The 24,571-nt window shown below is 44.9% G+C and overlaps 1 protein-coding gene across 1 annotated transcript in view; it reads left to right on the top strand.

The window, feature by feature from the left end:
* The window catches only part of LOC112257841 (autism susceptibility gene 2 protein), a 495,635-nt gene that overhangs the window by 208,452 nt on the left and 262,612 nt on the right, over positions 1 to 24,571 (top strand). Inside the window, exon 4 of the mRNA XM_042326824.1 lies at positions 24,247 to 24,348. Within this exon, the coding sequence (XP_042182758.1) occupies positions 24,247 to 24,348 (102 nt within the window). The remainder of the gene's footprint in view (positions 1 to 24,246; positions 24,349 to 24,571) is intronic.

Genomic DNA, 24,571 nt, shown 5'->3' with positions numbered 1-24,571 from the left:
TGGCCAGGTCGCAGTTGTAAATGAGAACTTGTTCTCAACTAGACAACCTGGTTAAATAAAGGTGAAATACATAAATACATTTCAAATAAACTTCAGTCTTAGGGTCTCTGTTTGGTTTAATTTATGTTAAAGAGAAATAAACATAGCCCTGTCCTCTCTGCAAATGTACAAGTGTGTGCGTGCGTGTCCGTATGCGTGTGTGTGTGTGTGTGTGTCGTATTGGAGTTTTTCGTTTAGGCAAAAGTCTCTCCTCTCTCCTCTGTTACCTGGAAACTGATAAGTGGTCAAGGAGTATGTCAATTCGTTAGTAGGCAAACGGAAGACAGTCCTCCCCTCCTCGATAGCCTCCTTTTGGCGAGGAAGCACAAGTGTATTCTACCACGTAGGAGTTTCGATATATGCCATACACCCTTTGAATCAGCTGTTGTATTGTCAGAAGAAAACAACACTTGCTACTTATATAGTTGTGTTGTCTATAAAATGTCTTGCACAGCTAACTTCATTAGTGTGTTATCACTTTACACATTTATTTTGGGATCCACCCCCTGTCAGCGTAATTTACCTGATGACGTGCGAGTGGAGAGGAGAGTCTCATTTCATACAAGCACTTTTTCGTCCACGTTCCCTCGCCTCCTCTCCTCGATTACCTTTGAACATTTTCAAAAGGACGAAAGAGAAAGGGAAGACGGAGGAGAGAGGACGCAGGAGTTTAGCAAATCTAATTAAGAAAAGGCCATTGTCTCTGGGTGCAGGTCTGTATGCTCACTTGTATGCCTGTTGATCCATGTATGCCTCAGAGAGAGGAGACGAGAGATGTTCTTGTGCTCTCTATCTCTCGGTCATATTCATCCTGAAGTGCACTGGAGTGTGTTGTGGTGTGTGCCTAGCAGCATCTCCTTCATGTAGAGAGGAAAACAAAGGCATCGGGCCTGATTGTAGTCATTATGATGCAGGGCTTCTCCTCCCCTCCAGGGAGCTCAACTCGTGAAGCACCACTGCCGCACCGCTCTTCTGTTTTCAATAACAATTATCTAAAATCGCTGTAATTAGCCGGAACCTATGAGGAGATGGAGAGCAGGAAGAGAGGAGAGAGAGAGAGAGAGAGAGACAGCGAGGGATAGAGAGGAAGGGGGGTGGAGAGAGAAAAGGAGGGCGGGTGGGTGAGAGAAGGCTCAGATTCAATGAACCTCAGAATGTCAGATCGTCTTTCACATGTAAAATTCAAGAGAACCTTTGTGTTCATCAATTATTAGCAATAAAAGTTTAAGAGGTCCACTGTGTTTTTATATTCAGAGTTATATGGGGGGTCTTTTGAACTGATTCCCAGCCTGGCCCCGGGCTACAAGCTGAAGTAACCTTCACGGCCTCACCCTCTCCTCTCTCCTCTGTGGTGTGAAGCAGCTCAACACAATTGTATTCCAGCAGAAGCCCATGTAGGCAAGTAAGGCATTCAAATTGCAGCACTGGCATCAACTCTATGCAACGGAACTGCTTCTGTAGACAGTTGTCTTAACTGTTTTTATCACATTTGTGATGCCATTTACAGGCCGACGTGGACTAAATAAAAGGTTAAGTTAATCCCTATAAATACAGTATCGATAGAGTACCACAGTATGAGTGATAATACCCATAAAACCTAGCGGTCAAACAGGGAAATGGTTCTAATTGTTTTTTCCAACATACATTTTCCCCATAGTGGATTTTAGAAACACTTAAAATAAGGGCTGTGTTTCATGTAGACTTACCCTGGAGTGATGTTTTGATAACCGTGTAAATCTCTCTAGGACAAGGTGATTTTTATCAATATATTCAACTGTATTTACCCCCCAATAATGAAATGCTAATTAGCTGCTAATATGGCTATCATAAAGAACTACAAATGTTATGATGATCTGGACGAGACTGCCGAATTGAGGCAAAGGTAAAAATCTCTGGATTAACTATCTAATGTTAGCTAAATGTAGTAATGAATAAGTTGGCTAAATCTCTTTAAATGGACAATCCTGTGTACTGTCTTGTGCAAGTTTGAAATGAACACAATATCTGTTAGCAAAGGTGTTAGCCAGAGATGACTTGCAGGACCTTGCAGGGATTTGTAGTCTTGCATGATATCTACATTGATGCTAATTAGCATTTTTGAATCTGAGAGTAAATGGAGCAGAAAATATTGACAAGATTTACATGGTTATCAAAATGTCATGCCAGTGTAAGCCTAAACAAAACACAGCCCTATGGGAAAAGGGAATGGTGGAAAAACAATTGGAACCATTTCCTTGTTTCGGTTCTGACCTCCACTGTGGGGCTTTATACTATATATGGTTTTCTTGTTTCTTTTTTTCCTTCTGGCAAGCAAGCAGTTAACTGAATACCAGGTGTGGAGATGGGGCCTTTTTAGGCCCTGTGCTGCAGACTGCAGTATGTCCTTGAGAGAGACAGACTGTGACCTTGCCAGGGGCTAGACTCTGGTTCTGCAGCCATGTGGGGGTATTGTCCAATCTGGGCCCCAATCTCCACATCTCTATCTTACTTGCAATGCAGCCAGTCGTTGCAGTACAGTATATAATGTTTCCGCCATAATTTACTATGACCAAAAACGGTTTCTCTACAGAAAACTGAAGTTTATTTTAATTAAGATTTTTACTTCAATGAGTCGGCAGCTTTCACAATGTTATTCGTACCCTGGACCAGGCCCTCCTCCCCGGGACTCGAAAGAGGAAGAGGTGGCAAAAGAGGGCGTAGTGAGGTGGCATCATGATTAGACTATGTTGCCGAGCATCTAGACCGCCATTGCCCTCTGTTTTGTTGACTAACGTACAACCACTAAAGAACAAACTGAACGATCTCCATTTGAGACTGTCCTATCAACGGCACCTGAAGAACTGTAATATCTTTCTCAGCGTTGTGTCTGAACAAGGGCATAGATAATATACACCTCGCTGGCTTTTCCATGCATCGTCAAGATCAAACATTAGCTATGAGTAAGCTGAGAAGGGGAGGGGTGTGTCTCTTTGTTAACAACAGCTGTTGCGTGATCTCTAATGTTAAGAAAACATGTGTGTTAGAAAACATAATGGTAAGCTGCAGGCTATACTATTTACCAAGCAAGTTTATATCTATATTTTTTGTAGTTGTCTATTTACCACCACATACCGACACACTAAACCGTACTCAACAGACACACTAAACCGTACTCAACAGACACACTGAACCGTACTCAACAGACACACTAAACCGTACTCAACAGACACACTAAACCGTACTCAACAGACACACTAAACCGTACTCAACAGACACACTAAACCGTACTCAACAGACACACTAAACCGTACTCAACAGACACACTAAACCGTACTCAACAGACACGCTAAACTGTACTCAACAGACACGCTGAACCGTACTCAACAGACACACTAAACCGTACTCAACAGACACACTAAACCGTACTCAACAGACACACTAAACCGTACTCAACAGACACACTAAACCGTACTCAACAGACACACTAAACCGTACTCAACAGACACACTGAACCGTACTCAACAGACACACTGAACCGTACTCAACAGACACACTAAACCGTACTCAACAGACACACTAAACCGTACTCAACAGACACACTAAACCGTACTCAACAGACACACTAAACCGTACTCAACAGACACATTAAACCGTACTCAACAGACACACTAAACCGTACTCAACAGACACACTAAACCGTACTCAACAGACACACTAAACCATACTCAACAGACACATTAAACCGTACTCAACAGACACACTAAACCGTACTCAACAGACACACTAAACCGTACTCAACAGACACACTAAACCGTACTCAACAGACACACTGAACCGTACTCAACAGACACACTAAACCGTACTCAACAGACACACTAAACCGTACTCAACAGACACACTAAACCGTACTCAACAGACACACTAAACCGTACTCAACAGACACACTAAACCGTACTCAACAGACACACTAAACCGTACTCAACAGACACACTAAACCGTACTCAACAGACACACTAAAACGTACTCAACAGACACACTAAACCGTACTCAACAGACACACTAAACCGTACTCAACAGACACACTAAACCGTACTCAACAGACACACTAAACCGTACTCAACAGACACACTAAACCGTACTCAACAGACACACTAAACCGTACTCAACAGACACACTAAACCGTACTCAACAAGCTGTATAGGGCCATAAGTAAACAAGAAAATGCATATCCAGAGGCAGTGTTTTTCCTGGCTGGTGATTTTAATGCAGGGAAACTCAAATCCGCTTTACCTCATTTTTACCAGCATGTCAGCTGTGCAACTAAAGGGAACAAAACCCTGGATCACCTTTACTCCACACACAGAAACTGACACAAAGCTCTCCCTCGCCCTCCATTTGGCAAATCTGAGCATAACTCTGTCCTGATTCCTGCTTACAAACAAAAACTTTAACAGGAAGTGGCCCAATGAAGCTGATGCTAAGCTACAGGACTGCTCCAGGATTCAGTCAGGTCAGAACGATGAAATGAGCTTCATCGAGACGGTTTCTGACAGTTTGTGCAGAAATGATTTTGTTATGCATACCCACAGTTTAATCAGCTGTCTGCGTGGCTGGTCTCAAACGATTCCGCAGGTGAAGAAGCCAGATGTGAAGGTCCAGGACTGGCGTGGTTACACATGGTCTGCGGTTGTGAGGCCGATTGAACGTAATGCATGAGAGCATCAGCAGTTCCGGACGACTGTGTGATCTCGCTCAGTTAACATTCACAAGGCCGCGGGGCCAGACGGATTACTAGGACACGTACACGGAGCATGTGCTGACCAGCTGGCGGGTGTATTCACTGACATGTTCAACCTCTCCCTGACCCAGTCTGTAATACCTACGTGTTTCAAGCAGACCACCATGGTCCCTGTGCCCAAGAACGCCAAAGTAACCTGTCTAAATTACTAACGCCCTGTAGCACTCACATCTGTAGCCATGAAATGCTTTCAAAGGCTGATCATGGCTGACAACACCATCATCCCACACCCTAGACACACTCCAATTCATATACTGCCTCAACAGATCCACAGATGATGCCATCTCTATTGCACTCCACACTGCCCTCTGCCCCCTGGACAAGACGAACACATGTGAAAATGCTGTGTACTCCCTGTTCACGCACGTCTGCATGGCCACGCATGACTCCAACACTATCATTGATCACTAATGACGATGAAACCGCCTATAGAGAGGTCAGTAACTTGACAGTCTGATGCCAGGACAATAACTTCTCCCTCAACGTCAGCAAGACAAAAGAGCTGATCTTGGATTACAGAAAATGGAGGCCCCGAGCACGCCACCATCCACATCAACGGGGCTGTAGTGGATCTTCAAGTTCCTCGGTGTCCATATCACTAAGCTATTAACATGGTCCACACACACCCACACAGCCAGGAAGAAGGCACGACAATGCCTCTTTCCCCTCAGAAGGCAGACATTTTTGAATGACTTGATATTGTCGGATGGCTACTATTCAATGTCTGTAGATGCATTGTCTTCTAGCCAAGATATGAAATGCAATCATAATTGAATGTAGCACATATAAACACACACAAGTTACCGGTGATTCCAAGATGACTGGAAACACAACCGTGGGATGAACGAGTGACGAATTTCCAGGCAAAGGTGGGAAATTTAAAATGGACTAATTCTTCCCTCGCCCTGCAAGTGTTAACTCATCATACGTCATGATATGTCATCAAACGTGTCCACCTAATTCGAGGGGAGAGGAGGGAGGGTCTTTTATGTGTTTGGAATGCAGCCATTGTGTATTTATTTATTCCTCGCGTTTCTATATTTTTCTCTCTACATTATTTGGAAGGGCCTGTAAGCATTTCACTGTTAATCTACAGCTGTTGTTTATGAAGCATGTGACAAATAGCATTTGATTTGATGTTTTGATTACAGTACTGTATTTTGGAGAGGCGGGGTACACAGTGTTTATGTCAGAATATGTGGAATACATTTTAGGTAGGCATACAAATTGACAGACATACACACTCACTCACTCACTCACTCACTCACTCACTCACTCACTCACTCACTCACTCACTCACTCACTCACTCACTCACTCACTCATTCTTTTCACCCACAGGCAGTGTGTGTGTGTGTGTGTGTGTGTGTGTGTGTGTGTGTGTGTGTGTGTGTGTGTGTGTGTGTGTGTGTCAAGAAGCTACCTAGCAGACCTTGATTCTATACAAATGCTCAAGCTACATAACACAAACATTGTGCTTTTTGTACTGCCTTCTGCCCTTGTAGGTCACCTCACTGCCCTCTCCTTTCATGCCTCTAGCGCTGCCCTCCATAGGAGGAGGCCTTATGAAATCACACTAAGTGTGTGTGTGGGTGTCTTTGTGTACATGTGTGTGTGGGTGCGAACTATGGGACCTCAGTTCACCTGCTGACACATAATAGCTCTTAGCATAGAGCAGCCATGGGATAATAATATCCATATCTTCACTGTGGTACATATTATCTCCTCATTCACACAATGGAGCTGAGTCATCGTATTAGGCACAGTCACAACTGGAATGGCATTATTCCGTATCTGTAAGAACATGTATTTTGCCTGTATGACCCCCTGGCGTTTTGTTGCTTTATCTTTATTTCAAGTAATGGTTGTGCAATGTCTTCCGCTCTTAATAGTATACTAACAAAGCTATTATACTCTTGATTTGATTTAGTATATTCTGTATGTTATTATGGTTCCACTAAGCACACCCAAAAATGAAAGGCCATGCAGGTTGTGATTCAAGAAAGACATGTCAGAAAGTAGTTTATTACTCCCCACCTCCATTCATTTCCTCCATCCTGTATTCCTTTCTTCCTTTCCCCTCTATTCTGCTTTTCTCCATTTCCTCTCCAGCTCCTCCGCTCCTTTCCTCTTGACGTGTTGTCATGTAGCGCCACCTGCAGGTCATCAGTAGGGTAACATGTCTGCTGCTGCTTGGTGGAGCTCCCTGCATGAGAGGAGAGTTTGACTGAAGCCGCTCCCTCTCTGCAGGGTTCTGTGGTGTTAGGAAATGAGCTCTGGAATAGAAAACACTCATTCTTCTGGGACAGAGGGAAGAGGCAGTGTGATGCTTACATAAGAGAGAACTGAGCTCTCTCACATTCTGTGTCAGTCTCTCTGTTCAGCCAGGGAGTGCTAAATGATTTACATGTGTGCTTAAAATTCTGCTCACGGGAATTTCGACATTCTCTCTTGTGCCTGGCTTGATAGCACACAATCGGCCCTGTGAAAATACACTGTTGTGTATATGCTCATGACAGTGTACATTTAACTATATAGGCTAGCACACACTGGGAAAGTGGGATAATGAAAAGAATACAGATGCAAAGGAAAAAGGCATAGTTTGAAAACGTCAGAAGTATTCTGGGTACAGTAGTTGGTTGTTTTAGCCTTGTACTGTTGCTCACACTTGCTCTCCAGGGGTGAGCGAGAGAGACTTGAAGGAAATAAAAGCATTCTCTCTCCACCACCCAAACCCCCTAACGCTCCGACACTTTTAAGTTTGCACCCAGCGTGGCTTGTTTTTCTGCTTTAGTGCTTCTTCTGTGGCTTTTGGGTTGAAAATAAACCTAGTATTGTTTCTCATTTGCATCCAGCACACTTCTCCATAATTCATAAAACAACTGCTTTGGAACGTGTGTGTGTGTGTGTGTGTGTGTGTGTGTGTGTGTGTGTGTGTGTGTGTGTGTGTGTGTGTGTGTGTGTGTGTGTGTGTGTGTGTGTGTGTGTGTGTGTGCATGAATAACACTCTTCAATAATGAATTACTTTATTAAATAAGAATGCTGTAAGCAGTTCCTCAGAGTTACACAACATTGACCATGGGCATGTTGGAGGTTCTAGTGTGTAGTCCACTAACAAGGTATCCCCGCCTTGAAAGAGTTGTGTGTCTAGTTAGTAAACAGCAAACAGCAACCTACATGATAGAGTGTCTTGTTCACAACGATCTCCATTTAACATTTGTCTTAGAAATCATTGGTACAGTATGTCGGTAAGATTTCAAAGTGAATGAATGACTTTGATGAGTTCGATGTTGTGACTAGCATGACCAGAGGTCTTGACCTCTTGGGTTCATGTTGGACAAACGGCTGTTCCATCTGTGGTAAGAACTTTGATGTAGCCTACAGTACTTCATTATCACATAGATATCCTTGAAACAACATCACTCTTGTAGTTATAAATGATATGATTAGCCTGAGCACCATTAGTCTGCAACATTTTGTCTTCGCATTGGTTATCAGTGTAAATTCTTACTTGTGGATTAGTACTGATTAGATAATAGTGAGGTCACACACACACACACGCACAGACACACACACACAGACACACACACACACACACACACACCACATTCTTTGCCACCATTCCCAAACCGCTTGTCATCTCCCCCTGCTAATCCATCCACCACAGTCCCAGCTTTATCTAATCAGCCAGTATGGTGGACAAGGTCTTGAGATGCAGGTTATCAGTGTTTTTACTGCTCATTAACAACAACAGCCTTTAATTACCAGAGGATTGTCTCTTTGGCTTAGTTTTAATGGCTGTGCAATTGATTTGAGCTGAGAAATATGTGTGGATTGGCCAGCACTAACAAGGCTGCACTGATAAGCCTGTGATCCCTGGCTCAGCCAGTGTTTACGTAAGACTCATCCTGGAGACAAGGAGTCTTCACAGCCATCTGACTTCTGGGGCTTCACAGCCATCTGACTTCTGGGGCTTCACAACCATCTGACTTCTGGGGCTTCACAGCCATCTGACTTCTGGGACTTCACAGCCATCTGACTTCTGGGGCTTCACAGCCATCTGACTTCTGGGGCTTCACAGCCATCTGACTTCTGGGGCTTCACAGCCATCTGACTTCTGGGGCTTCACAACCATCTGACTTCTGGGGCTTCACAGCCATCTGACTTCTGGGACTTCACAGCCATCTGACTTCTGGGGCTTCACAGCCATCTGACTTCTGGGGCTTCACAGCCATCTGACTTCTGGGGCTTCACAGCCATCTGACTTCTGGGGCTTCACAGCCATCTGACTTCTGGGGCTTCACAGCCATCTGACTTCTGGGGCTTCACAACCATCTGACTTCTGGGGCTTCACAGCCATCTGACTTCTGGGGCTTCACAGCCATCTGACTTCTGGGGCTTCACAGCCATCTGACTTCTGGGGCTTCACAGCCATCTGACTTCTGGGGCTTCACAGCCATCTGACTTCTGGGGCTTCACAGCCATCTGACTTCTGGGGCTTCACAGCCATCTGATTTGTAACACAGCATGAGTCACAGTGAAGTGAGGGAATTAAAGGGGCCATTGCAACCCCACAGTACTTTTCTTCCTCCTTTACCTTTCTCTGATTAGGTACAAAGTCTCAGTGCCGTGGTGGTTCTTACGCTACTGAATGACTCCATTTAAAATGATTATGCCCCATTTCAGTTCTGGAAAAAGAATGCCATGAGCAAAAGTAATAATAAACCCCTGAGCTGAGAAGCACATGTTCCTTAACAAACTGGTCCCGTGGAGACGGCCCTTTTATATATTGATCTGTGCTTTCACCAAAATTGCCACGCTGAGGGTTACACAAATAATTCCCCAGTGTTTCCCAGTGAGATAGGCAGATGGTCCTCCCATGTCTTCCCCTTTCACCGTGGCGCGACTGGGGGGGGCGAGCTGCATGAGGGAGACAAATGATTCGGTATCAGCTGATATTTCCTCAATAGCCCAGCGGGGGAGCAGGAAGTGGTGTGGTGGCATTGGCATGCAGGGCGGTGCAGATCGGCGTGGCCCTGGAACAGCCGCCATGCTGTGGGGAAGATAGCTTTTCTCTGTGACAGTCCAACAGTGAGCAGCAGGTCTGCAAATGAAAAAGAGGGGTGGGGGAAATGTTGCCTTTGCAGACATCCAGCATGCAGGCCCCTGTTGCCTGGCTTTGCTGTGCACTGTGTGTGTCTGCTGCCGGGGAAAGAACATAAAAGCAGTGGATTACCAGAGAGAGCCAGACGGACACAGAAATATGGATCATTCTCATAGGAAAAAGAACAGCGTTGTTTTCTCTGCTATTGTAAGATCATCAGCCCTCCCCTACGGTGTGCAAGTGATTTATAAATATGCTTTCTTCCTCGAGATATGTGTTGTGTTATGGATGGTCGTGCAGGCAGATTGTTTGCTCTGTGTCTGGTGTCTGTCTGCTCCCTGTGGTTGGGATGTGCCTGATGTGAACTTCCATTGTTTAACTGTTGAGATCCTGATGACAATGCCAGTCTGTCCTTCTGTTTCTCCTCTGTAGAGGGTCGCTGTGCCTGCATTAGACTGACCTTGCCTTATCATTAGGGATAGGAAGGTGGTTGTGTATTCAGGCCAGCAGGCAGACAGTGTGGTGTGGCAGTCAGTCAGACCTTTCCCATGCCCTGCTCCACACACACACACACACACACACACACACACACACACACACACACACACACACACACACACACACACACACACACACCTAGCCCCTGTTTAACAGGCGAGAGGCTTCCACACTAATACCTGTGAGGAGGAGAGGGCTTAGCCTTCAGCTCTCATCACCCCTGGCACTGCATCAGCCATGCAGCCAGACTTCAGGCCAGTCTACACCCAACCTCCTTACCCATGTCTGTATCACAGAGCCTCCTGGCCTACAAACCTTCATGTCCAATGAGAGAAGTTTACAGGGAGATTATCTAGAATGGGTACTGTATAAGTTTGTCTTTTTTTGCTGTCTTTGCTGCCTGTCTTACATCAGTAGCAGACCGTCTCTGCTTTGTCTTAGAGGAGCACTGTTTACCCAGGGTTAGAGTTGCTGTTTAACATGTAACCTTCATTTCACTGGACAAGTCAGTTAAGAACAAATTAATATTTACAATGACGGCCTACCCTGGCAAAACCCTCCCCTGACCCGGACGACGCTGGGCCAATTGTGTGCCGCCCTATTGGACTCCCAATCACAGCTGGTTGTGATACAGCCCGGGATCGAACCAGGGTCTGTAGTGACGCCTCTAGCGATGCAATGCCTTAGACCGCTGCGCCACCCGGGAGCCTAACATAGGAGGCCAGGCTGCAGAAAAGGCACTTGCAGTAGGTGGAGCTCTTGTGTTGGGTTTTGATGTTGGGAGTGTGATCCACCTGCTAGTTGAGGGGAGGACAACTGCCTTTTACTGTGTGTGTGTGTGTGTGTGTGTGTGTGTGTGTGTGTGTGTGTGTGTGTGTGTGTGTGTGTGTGTGTGTGTGTGTGTGTGTGTGCTCGTGCGTGAGTTTATCTGTCTGTCAAAAGGTGAAAATGGCATTAATAATGTAAAAATGGCACATTATGTTAGCTTTACATGCTCTCCTGCACACACCAGCCCAGACATATAAATAACACATTTTCAGTCTAATTAACAGCGCTTGATGGGTAATGAAACACGGTTAACTGCTAATGTTTACATTCGAGCTTATTAGAAAATGTAATGGATGTATTATGTACTCCAGCTGGTGTGTGTGTGTGTGTGTGTGTGTGTGTGTGTGTGTGTGTGTGTGTGTGTGTGTGTGTGTGTGTGTGTGTGTGTGTGTGTGTGTGTGTGTGTGTGTGTGTGTGTGTGTGTGTGTGTGTGTGTGTGTGTGCATGTGTGTTTTATTTACTGCCTGCAAACACATGCCACATTTCTCTCCCAGCTCCCTGACACCTTCATGCACAGGAACAAACAAAAATAAATGTCTCCTCACAATCTCTATTTGTCTGCCTGCATCCTCTCTCTCTATCCCTCTGCATGCCTCTCTCTCCCCTTTCCCTCCCTCCCCTGCGCCCTCCCTCTCTTCATGCAATCTACCGCAGGCCCTCCATCTCTCCTGCCTGTCAGTGTGCTTTTTCATTTGGCTTGTTGCTACAGGGGGCTCGGTGCTGGCAGATTACAACTCGGCAGCCAGTCATTTTTTATTTATCTGAGCTCCCCTCCCCCCACTGCCTCCTCCTCCTCCCCCCTCAACCTGCCAAGCTTGCTCCCTGGCTAGCATCAATCTAGACACATAGTAATTCCTCAGACCCCCCTCTTCCCCCTTTTCACCCTCCGTATCTTCCTCTTTCGATCGGCAAGAAGATGTAGCTCACAAGCCCTGAGACAAAAAAGAAATATTGTGGCAGGGGAAGCATTTAAGATAGAGGAGGCAGCGAGGGCTGTATTATTACTTAGGCCTCTGTCATCGATGATGACCCGGGAAAGTGGAGAATATCGATCGTGTGTCACTCAAGGCATTCAGCAGATTGCATTGACAAAGCTTGTCGGGGCCTTTAATAGCAAAGTTAGTAGCCTTGGCTGGGGGCCAGGAGAAAACGCTAACTGTTCTCCATTACATGGTGGCTTTTAACCATTCCCCTGGCTCACAGAATAGATGGATAACAGTAGGGAAGTAATTTTACTCTCATAATTGCCTTCCTGTGGTTGACATTTGTGGCCTTAAGAGCCTATAAAAGAGCCTTTCAGAGGCGGAGAAGGAAGATGGCTTGCATTGTCTGGTTGTAATCACCAAGCATTACACTAACAAAAATGTGGTACACTAAACAAAACATGGCAGAGCGCAAAAACTACAGATGAAAAGGAGCGACATAAGTGTGATTTATGGTTTGAAGGAAGTCCATTGCTTGGAATAGGAAGCCCAGACCAAAACAAAAACAGAGCGGGGGCACGCTTCACAAAGAGAGTCACGGAGTCATTATTTTGTTCTGCCAAGATCACTAAACACTCTTGGGGAGAAGGAGGAAGGATAGAAAAAATTACAAGATTTCAATCTAGATTTAAGTCTCAACATAAATACGAGCGGCGCTGAGGACTTAAATAGTCCCTTTTCGTGCCTAATGATGTGGAACTGGGCTGAAATGTAACAGGTCCCCTGTGTGTAGTAATATGGCTTGGACACAGGTGGGGAAGCTATTTGTGCCAGCTGCCTTGCCACTGGTAGGTGCTGACAGGTCTCGGGTGGAAGGTAGCTATTTTTATCACCATGTAAATCATAAAGACGGAACTGATTCTCTTCGGTGTTCGGCGGCGGAGTCCTCCGTTTCACAATACTGGGGGAACCTCGAATAAAGAAATCACTGTTTATTTTGGATGGTTGGAGATAGTTGTCACTGCTGGGGAGAAATAGAATGACAATGTTCTCATCCTCTTTGAAAGGATCACTCATTGAACTGGTAGTCCGGTACATTCCCTAGTTGCTGAAACCAGGTAGCTATTCAAGTTAAACAAGCGTGGCATTTCCCCTCCATCGACTGTCTGTTTCTACTCCATTATGTCCACATTCCAGCTGCACTTTTATGGCCTGATGGGATCATAGGGGAATGAGAGCACTGTTAATGACATTACATTGTAATAATAATGATCATATCCCTTAGTCATCTAGGCTAACTTGTATTATGCGTTTGGAACAGTGTATGTTATAGTGTACATGTCTGAGTCATTCCTGACGTGTAGCTACATTATATTCAGAAAAGGGTCAACCTCTTGTAAGATGTTTATTTATATATATTTGTACTCATATAGCCTAGCACTTGACCTTCTTGACTTGCCATAGCTCAGATGTCACAGGTCGCTGGCTGACGCTGGCTTGTGGAGCTTGCAGAATGTTCAGTATGGTGACTGGCTCAGCTGATTACAGCCAAGTATGTGAGGGAGCCAGCTCACTGGGGAGGTGTGAAACTTCTGGAACAACAATCTGGGCTGCTCAGACAAGCCTGCTCTTATTGGCTTATGACTCCTCCACTTATGGATTCATGAGGCCAGTTAACCTTGATGTTGTCTTTGATCCTGGATCATCATTTAGTTGTGTTGATTCTGGATCGCTGTGACTTGGGGAAATCCGCTGTGTACTCTGCTGCTGCGCTAACCTGATCTCACACGAGGTCAATACAAGTCAGTAAGTCATGCTAATAGGTCAGAGAGTTCTTGCTGGCCAGCATCCTGTTTGCAGCTCTCGAGTGCCTGTCACATTTGAACCAAGCTGATAAGAAAGTATAAACAGATGCTGTGTTGCTGAGTAGTCCTCCTCTAAAGTAGAATAAGCCAAGTCTACTCTTGGCTCTGCTCCTGTTAATACATTGGTGCCTTTGGGACCATCTTGTTTTATGGCCGTCTAATAGTAGACATGGATTTCAGGAAGGCGGCTAAATGAAGATGTTGATAACAGGGGATTAGTGATAGCAGCGACCTTGGACAGGCACCCTGTCGGCCAGCCAAAAGGGAACCTTATATTGTCTAAGCAGATTTTATAGTCTCTCTAATCCCCCAGCCTGCAGCTCAGGCGAGCCAAACACGGGTAAGGTGAGACGCTCTGCTTTTTCGTTCGTTTGAACCGCGGCCAACCAAAACAGGCCAGGGCTTCTGACCTGTACGCTGATAGGCCGGCATCCTGTTTCATAGAGGTCACGTCCACCTGCTGATTGGAGATCAGATTATCTCAGCTCATCTCTGCTGTCATTAACAGGCCTCCTGGCTCGCTGTATCAGGGGTCACAGGTCAATGAGGGACAAGTGTCAGCCTGCCAGGACCTAATCACACCACTCTCACTGCTGTGCCCTGAAGCCAAAGGGTGTGACTGACTGGCAGCATTGGACACGCTGTTACTTACCCACAGCAACGTGTTGTGTATTTATAGACCGGTTATTGATTGCAGTGTGACTTTAGTTCATATCTAGTCTGTAGTACTAGTCATGTAGGCTACATGTACAGCACCAGTCAAACGTTTTGACTCACCTAAAGGTTTTTCTTTGTTTGACTATTTTCTACATTGTATAATAATAGTGAAGACATCAAAACTGTGAAATAACACATTTGGAATTATTTAGTAACCAAAAAAGTGTTAAACAAATCCAAATATATGTTTTATTTTAGATTATTCAAAGTAGTCACCTTTTGCCTTAATGAAAGCTTTGCACACTCTTGGCATTCTCTCAACCAGCTGGACATTTCCTGTTAATGGACACAAATGGCATGTTTATTGTGTGAACTTTCCTCTTAAAGGTTTGAATGGAATCGTTTTAAATGAATATCCCTTCATACCGTTTGTCTTGTCTTATTTGCTGCATAACATCCAGGCTGGGAGCTAGCCATGACTTAGGGTCCTATAATGGTACTGCGATCACCCATTTAGATCCTCTCTCCTTAATAGCAGGAGCCAGGCGACAGCACACTCACTCTGACATTTAGCTAAAAAATTATTTGTATATCCTCTTCCCCACCTCTGAAGGGCTCCGGTTGTGCATTTTCCATCTTCTTAACTGCAGCCACAGCTCCATGCAGTTCCAGCGCTCAGTGCTCTATTTCTGTAACATTAAAAAGTCCTCTTTCTCCAAACTGGAAGCGTTTGTTTATCATATTACCGCCACACATGAGCCGCGCACAAGGCTTGAACCGGTGTTAAGTGTCCGCGCTAAATTTCATTGCCTCCATCTACTGGAAGGCCTGCCAATATACTGGCAGTGAATTCCTGGGGGGAAATAAATGGCAATAAGAAAGAGAAATGATAGCCTCCTGCAAGCCGATAGCAGAGGAGAGGAGAGAGAGGAGGCCTTTTTCTTTTTCCCCTCCTAGCAGCACTCTTCATTGAGGCTGGCCAGGCAGCTCTGAGACCTAGCTGTGACTTGGCACTGAGGCTGAGGCTTAGTGAGATGGCTAGCTGAAAGCTGATATTGGAGTAACGACCCGGTGGCACGGATGGGGGGGCGCTCGGGAATAATGTAATTAATTGCACACAAATTTCTTTGATGAATAGTTATGTGGTGATAAGCGCTCGGTTGAGCAGCTGAAGGTCTCGGGCTTCTCTCTCTGTGCAGCTGCTGTGCTCTGGGAAGGCTTCTCGAGTCTCTCTCAACTTGCTCTCTGTCTCTCTCTTTCCTCTCTCTTATGTCGTCCCACACTCCTCTCTACTTCTGTCTCGCCTCCCTCCCCCCTCTCATTTGCTCATTTTCTGTCTCCTCTCTCTGTCCTTCCTCCCTTAGAGCCTAGGGGGATGCTACTGTAGCCATGGAGCGAAGGGGAGCTGGATATGTTTAATGTGGGAAGGGGGGGGGGGGTGTATTTTATTGCCACATGGTGTCCTATAACAAGGTGTTCTGATATGGTCTGAGAGAGTTGAGGTCTCCTGCGGATCTTATTCTCCTCCTACCACCCCTCCCTCCTTCCATCCTTCCACCACCTTGCACCACTCAGTTCATTATTAAATCTGGGAATTGTCCCCATAACTCAATGCAGCAGGCTACAGCATTATATGGCCATTTGTACGAAGAGGGAAAAAGGTGATTGCGATGCAACTGCAGAGAGGATGGATGTTAAAAGCATATTGATTTGTATGTAATGTCGTCATAGATCCCAGATTTATGTCTGTATATAAATGCAGCCTCAAGCCTACCATACCTCCACCACCCCCCTACCCCACCCCCAGCTCTGTGGTTGAGTAAATGGCCCTTAGTATGACTGAGGAGATCAAGACAGCACTTTTAAGCAAGTTTTACCATCCTCCATCCTCCTACCCCCCAACTCTTCCTCTATCTTCCCCTCAGAATGCTCATGCCTTCAGGGTGCTGTGGTTAGCCCCTCTAGTCCTCAGAGGCTCCATTGCTGTGAAGAATCACATTCCACCACAGAGAGACTGTGATCCTGCTCTGTGGCCTAAGCCCGTCCTCAGGGTGCATTAGGCCTCCTGCCACCACAAAAATCATGTCTGACAAGGTCGCCAGAGGTCGTGGCATCCACTTGAGCATGATAACGGCTGAGAGGTATAAGAGTGAAATGGAGCATTTCCATGGCGATCGCACAGCACCCTGCGGAAACGATAGACACGGATGAAAACTACTGTTTCTGTTCTGCCGAGTCGCTAGCTATAATGACATCTAGGAAACATTGTCATAGCCAGTACAGAAGTATTGGCCAAAATATGCCAATAATCACAAATATGTCAATTGGAGATTATGAGGGAAAATATATATGGTTGTGTTGTGTAACAGAGACACTGATGGATGTATTAAGTGTTATTTTAACTGTGACTTCCCATGACCTCTATATACCACACACAAACTAACTAAACAAATGAGGGCAGTCGGACCCCAGTGAACCCTGATGTCCAATGACAGGCTTTGACTGTGGGTGGCTATGGACAGGGGGGAGGTGGGGGGATGGAGGACGCTTGTCTGGGGCGGTCAGAACACTCAGGCCTCAGAGCCAAACACATGGTCTGGCCCGGGCCACTCTGGTTAGCGCCAGTTACGCGCTGCCACACAGCTGCTGTCAGAACGATGACGGAGGACGCTGAATCAGCTCCTTACAGGCCCTGACAACCCGTGTCCCGCTTTCACGTGACGTTCTCGTCGGGAACAGTTTGCAGTGGGTTAACCGTTCCCGACTGTTTCCAACTGCTATTGTCTGCTGCCAGTCCAAAGTTGACACACTATGGGGCTGGGCCTCACCATGGGGCTGATGGGAAATGTAGTCTCTCATCCCCCTATGCTTAGACAGTGATTATTGCTATGAATATCATAATTTCTGTGTTTTTGGACTATGCAGAATATGAACATACTCTAGGCCTTTGACATTCATTTTGTTCCATGAATAGTTTTAAGGGGATGTAGACACACCCACACAACATGTTTAGGCAATACGCATGTGTAAAATATGAAATGATCTCAATGTAATGAATGAAGCTAGGCAAAGCAACGAGGCATATGGTGACCCTGTCCATCAAGTGAATGTAGTCAGGAACGTCTGAGCGAGTCAGCTATTTGAATGGACGGGAAGGAATGAATACCCTGGCACCTTTCCTGCAGTTTTAGCAAATAAAATGGGTGCTCTGTCACCAAATCAAGGAAAGGGCAAGTGTTTACTATATAAACATGGATTTATTTGTCAAAAAATGAAAAGTGTTCAAAAGTGAAATTATAAAGCAACATCTATAATGAAAGAAGTGTACAAGATAAGCCAAGACATACATAAAACATATTCCCAAACCCACTTCCATAAAGTAAGTCATGAAATAAGTTCAATTATATACCCCCCAAAAATACAATTGCACTGTATTGCCCCCCCCTCCCCCTGAAAAAGAACAAGTGTTCAAAAGTCAAACAAATGATAAAATAAAAATGAAATAACAAAAAATAACTACGAAAATAACAAAACAAAAAATTGCAAGTTCTCAACGATGCAATATACATTTATAAAAAATACACAATATCAAGACATTTATCCACCCGGCACAGCCAGAAGAGGACTGGCCACCCCACATATGCTCTCTCTAATTCTCTCTTCTTTTTTTCTCTCTCGGAGGACCTGAGCCCTAGGACCATGCCCCAGGACTACCTGACATGCTGACTCCTTGCTGTCCCCAGTCCATCTGACCGTGCTGCTGCTCCAGTTTCAACTGTTCTGCCTTATTATTATACGACCATGCTGGTCATTTATGAACATTTGAACATCTTGGCCATGTTCTGTTATAATCTCCACCCGGCACAGCCAGACGAGGACTGGCCACCCCACATAGCCTGGTTCCTCTCTAGGTTTCTTCCTAGGTTTTGGCCTTTCTAGGGAGTTTTTCCTAGCCACCGTGCTTCTACACCTGCATTGCTTGCTGTTTGGGGTTTTAGGCTGGGTTTCTGTACAGCACTTTGAGATATCAGCTGATGTACGAAGGGCTATATAAATAAATTTGATTTGATTTGATTTTTTTGAAACACTTAAGTCATAAAGAGTATTATAAAGAAGAGGGTAATGTTCTGTGTGTTGTAATGTAAGGGTGTGTAAGTGAGTGGGTGATCTTGAGAAGCAGGTGTAAAGAGTCAGTGAGGTGCAGCTGACCCTGTCTACCTTGACTGCACGTCACTGTTCAAAGCGTAGTCACTGTAAACCAAAGGGATTTGTCAGTACAGCAGAAAATAGAGCGTTTATTATAAGCAGCCCGAGCTAGCTAGTGGATTATCTATAAAACTTTCATGGTCCTCCCTCAGTGGCAAGCAGCCGTAAAACTTCCAGAATGAGCGACTTGTAACTTGTTAAAGCAAATTAAACATTTATAAGCGCTTTTAGGTAAATGAGATCCTCTTTCATTGCAGGCCTGGTGGGATTCTCTACTGGCGGTGGGAGGGATCCAGAGAGGACAGGTTAGCTGTACTAAAAGCCGACCGCAGAACAACAATAAAAGCCCTTAAATTGTTCCAGGTTTTATTACCGCTGAGTTCCGCAGCTGCTGTTGTGCATAACTCAGGGAAAACAGGAGCTGATAGCAATGGAATCCCACAGAGGCTAGCATAGAAAGCCGAGCCCAACTTTCACACTTTTTGGGAGGGAGGATGGAGGTTGATGGCTAGGGGGTGGGTTGTGTATTGCTCTGTTAAAAATGGCCTGTGTGGTTTAACACGTTAAGCAGGGCTCACTTTTTGTGTTTGATTACATTCAGTTGCTAGAGGAGCCCTTGGGAATAGGTCAGTACGCTTGTAAAATTCCTAGGCAACACTGGCAACGCACTTTTCGCTAAGTGGGCAGAGGAAATAATTGACTACACGTGTTAACAATAATCCTGTAAAAATCTTCAAAGGCTGTTTTCCAACCTCCCTTCTAATGTGCAAAAGGCCTCTTAAAGGGATTTCTACTTCCCCAGAGTCAGATGTGGATACCATTTTTATGTCTCTGCGTCCAGTATTAAGGAAGTTAGAGGCAGTTTCGTGAACTAATGCTAACTAGCGTTAGCGCAATGACTGGAGCGCATGTTCCAGGTTAACAATTGCTCTAGTGCTAGTTAGCAACTTCCTTCAAACTGCATGCAGAGACATAACAATGAGTTCATCTGACTCTGGGGAAGTAGATAATGGGCCTCGTTTCGAAAATCCCGAACTATCCCAAAGTATCCCTTTAAAGGGAGGTATTTCTTCCCCTGAAAATTCTTAAGTAGAAAAGAGCTGGTGTATTGTCCAGGTCAGGTTTGAATAGATGAATAGCACTTTCTCCACTCTGCTGCCATTACCAGAAATACAGAAATAAAAGCATTCAGTTTAAGTTAGCCTTCTATTGATTCAGGTTATCTGCTTTGTAAGTGGCACCCATCTCCTTTCGTGATGCAGTACTCTATAAGCAAGGTTATCTGCTTTGTAAGTGGCACCCATCTCCTTTCATGATGCAGTACTCTATAAGTGTTACCTTTTGGCGTTAGTATGGCTATTTAGTTCAGGGTGAGTACAAATACATTAAAACTACAGAATGGAGGTTTCTATGTAGTTTAGATTTGGGGGAATATGACTCATTTTATTACTGTATCACATGGGGAGATATAGCAGCTTGATTAAAACGATGATAGTGTGGAGGTTTTATTTAGGCTGTTCTCTGCTGAAGAATCACACTGACTGCTGATTGAAAACAGTTGTTTTAATTCTATACTTCAATAAATTCAGGCAGAGGGGAAGGTGGGGGTTCCCCCCCAACATGGAACAGATTGAGGGAAGACAAGACCTCAATGTGTTGAAATCAATGGCAGATGCACATACTAGTCGTTTAAATGTTTCATTAGATGCTAATGTATTGCTGTGTTTTTATTTGTTGTGAAATTAGCCTCTGGAATATTAAAACCGTCTGTTTGCTAGTTATCTTTCTGTAGGGCAAATTTTTACCCAATGTGGATAAGGTCATGAAAACGAATACGTCTGTATGTTTCAGCTTGCCTCTTTATTCATGTGTTTATGTTGTTATTACATGAGCACAGAATCACAGAACAGGCATGTGCACGTAGTGTACACACACACGCTACACATACATGCACACACACATGGACGAAGGGAAATACACACACACACACACACACACACACAAAACCTCCACACGCCCTCTCTGACTACACCCATCATCTCTGCACTAGATATTGTGAAAAGCGGCCATGCCATGTGCACTGCGGGAGAAGAAACTGAAACAAGTAAAAAGGCAATGAAGTGATGAAATGTGAAATGACATGCCAGAGTAATGAGAGGACCATGACCATGCTGATGAGCCACTGCTTGCTGCTACTGCTACTGGGATGACATGCCAACTGAAGGGACTGTTAGTCTCTACTCTACACACACAGAGAGACTGGTTCATCTCTCAGATTTATCTGTACTGGGAGGTCATTAAATCTCAGCTCAGCTTTTTGATGGGGCTGATTTATTGTGACCACTAGCATATCCTCCCATGGTTTAGCACATCTATTAATCACGCTGTTAAGAGATGAGTACATTACGCCACTGAGCGGGCCAAGAATCTGCCCCTCTGAAAGAACACGTCATTCTCTGAAGTAATTTAAGGAAGCTTTAAGAGAAATTAAAGGGAACAACAAACCAAGGGAGACATTTTGCAAATCACTGTGTAATAGCTAGGTTCCTGTCTGGCCATGTAATACCCCTGAAAGATGATCTGGGTTTACTGCGTTGGCTTTATTAGAGATGTTCTTCACTCTATTCTCTGAGGTAAATTTACTGAATAGTTCACGGACAGAGTAGATTTACTACTGATCGATGGAGACCGGGGAGTGTACAGTACTAATGCAATCGGTTTGTTCCACATATAGACATCAGTCATTTTGATGATACTTGAACTGTTAGATTAATCTACATTTATTTTACTCAAACAGACTGGGACACAATTACTGTCCAATGTGTCGGACTTCATTGTAAGAGATAAGGTAATGCAGACAAGCCCTTAAAGCTATTCAATCATTCCCTTTCATTCCATGTGCTGCAGATGGCTGTTCAATCAATTACACAAGTAAGACATGGGTGGGGGTGGAAGTACTTTTATTGGTCTGTGGTTAGAATATGTAGAAATAAAGGAAACAACATAAAGTGTCTTTGTAGGACGTTGGACCACCACGAGCCAGAACAGCTTAAATGCACCTTGGCATAGATTCTACATTTGTCTGGAGCTCTATTGGAGGGATGTGACACCATTCATTCTTCCACAAGAAATTCCATCATTTGGTGTTTTGTTGATGCTACTGGAAAACTCCCATAAGTGTTCAACTGGGTTGACTGAGACGGCCATGACATATGGTTCACATCGTTTTCAGGCTCATCAAACCATTCAGTGACCCCTCGTACCCTGTGAAAGCATTGTCATGCTATGGGGGCATAGCCAGCATGATGGGATGTTAATTGGTTAATTAACTCAGGAACCAAACCTGTGTGGAAGCACATGCTTTCAATATACATTCTATCCGTCATTGTTTCCATTATTTTGGCAGTTACCTGTACATTGGTGTGTGTGTGTGTGTGTGTGTGTGTGTGTGTGTGCACGCATGCGCATGTGTCCCCATTGTGTGTGTGTGTGTAAGAGAGATGCACAGTGCTGCCAGCAGGGACCCTGCTTGCTTAATGAATATTATAGGTCAACATGTTTTGATGAACGACCTGCAGACTGGGGCATAAACGGTGCACAGTGCCGTCCCTCCCTTCTTCCCATGCCCTTTCTTCAGGGCTCTATTACTGTGTGTGCATGCCCGGGATATACTTCCCCCCTCTGCTCTGCAAATGTTCAAACTCCCATCAGAGGAATTGGCCTTTTACAAAAAAGGGTAAGGAAAAGGCTCAGTCTCTTTGTGGAGGAAAAGTGTGTTGGAGGTAATTAGTGCTATCACACATGCCAGAGCCTCTGTGTGTGGAGCTCTCACTCTCTCTCTGTGTGTGTGTGTGTGTGTGTGTGTGTGTGTGTGTGTGTGTGTGTGTGTGTGTGTGTGTGTGTGTGTGTGTGTGTTTGTGTGTGTGTGTGTGTGTTTATCTCCACGTGCTTGTGTTCCCTCCAGCCAGGCTGTCTTGTGTGGCCTAGTTCTCTTCCCTGCTCCCCTCCTCAGGCCCATCAGGCATCTCCCAGTTCTCCAGCTCTCTCTTATCACTCTCAGCACTCAACCTGGTTCACAGCCTTTCGCCCACCACAGTATTCTCCCTTCCTTTCATACAGCTAATGGTTACAGAGAAGGGAATGTTTTCATTTTAATTATACGTTTAATTCAAAGGCTCTTAAGGCGTCCCCCTCTACCCTGTGCCCTTTCAATAAATCCTGGTATTCTGGAACCAGTTACGGACTTTGGGCTCCCGAGTGACGCAGTGGTCTAAGGCACTGCATTTCATTGCAAGAGGCGTCACTATAGTCCCTGGTTCGAATCCAGGCTGTATCACATCCGGCCATGATTGGGAGTCCCGTAGGGCGGTGCACAATTGTCCCAGCGTCTCCAGGGTAAGCCGTCATTGTAAATAAGAATTTGTTCTTAACTGACTTTCCTAGTTAAATAAAGGTTCAAAAAAATAAAAAATAAATGCTACCTGTATAGTTCAGTCAGAAAGAGAGAGTGAGAGTACAGCCCCTCTTACAGAATACAGTCCCTCTATGTGCTGTCTGTCGAGCCATACTCTGCTTTTTCTGTTAGGTGGCATTGCACCTATTTAATGCTCTGGTATGTGATTTGAAATGAAGGCTGAGGCTTGGCATGGCAGGCCGATCTCATCTGCTGGGTCTGGAAGGAAGGAGTATTGTGAGGAAGCTTCAGAGGACATGAAATGCAGACTTGGACCACAACTGCCCCTCGGCCCCCATGAGCCCTACATTGTTCTCCTCAGGAGGACTTCTGGAAGGCTCAGATGTTCTTGGATCGCACATCCTCCTCCTCTTTGCTCACTTGCTTTTTATTTTCTGTCTCTCTATGAGTCTGAAACTGAGCTTCTGTAGTCTCCGCATGGGGCTGCCTGTCTGTTTGAAAGGAAAGGAAGACGGCTTTTGAAGATGTTTGAAGCTTTTGTTTCTGTTCTTCTCTTCTCAGAAAGGTTGATAGGGATTTCACATTGTGAGATCAGATGCTGGCTGTCTTGTCTGTCATTGGCAGGCTGGAGTGACAGCTGCTGGCTCAAGAGGCATATAAAAACATGACAGATTTACACATACAGAACAGTGCTCGCTGCCAGCTCACACATATTCATGACAAAATGTTCTTCTGTCTGTGGGAGAGGGATTTTCTTGTCAGTCTCCTCAGCCACTATAATCTACAGGCCAAATTATTGGCACCCTTGATAAAGATGAGCAAAAAATACTGTAGAAAATAAATAATTCAAATACTGAATGTAAAGCTTAGAACCAAAGCCCTGTCCCAACGTCTTCAGCATGTTAACGTGTGTCTGTGTGTGTTTGTTGTTTTTCAGATGAAGCCGGGACAGAACAACTGTAAGGACAGCGACAGTGAGAGCCTGAGTGGACGGTCCAAGCCTTCTGTCGGAAGCAGCTCCAGAGACAGGCTGAGTGACGTAAGTAAACAAACCAACAAATAAACAGCAAACAGGACATGACAGCACAAGCTGCATGTCTCCACACTACATTAGACTAGTGATTTATCATGACACCCTCCAGCAATCCCAGTAATGAATCTCTGAATCTTTACTACTTAATGACCCAACTGCAGCTCCAGAATATCCTTCTGAGAGAAGTTCTAGCAGATTAGACTGGTTTTCTAACTGTATAGACGCACAA

The sequence above is a fragment of the Oncorhynchus tshawytscha genome, linkage group LG09 (genome assembly GCF_018296145.1).
Source record: "Oncorhynchus tshawytscha isolate Ot180627B linkage group LG09, Otsh_v2.0, whole genome shotgun sequence".
NCBI classification, from domain to species: Eukaryota; Metazoa; Chordata; class Actinopteri; order Salmoniformes; family Salmonidae; genus Oncorhynchus; species Oncorhynchus tshawytscha.
This window is presented reverse-complemented; position numbering and strand designations above follow the sequence as displayed.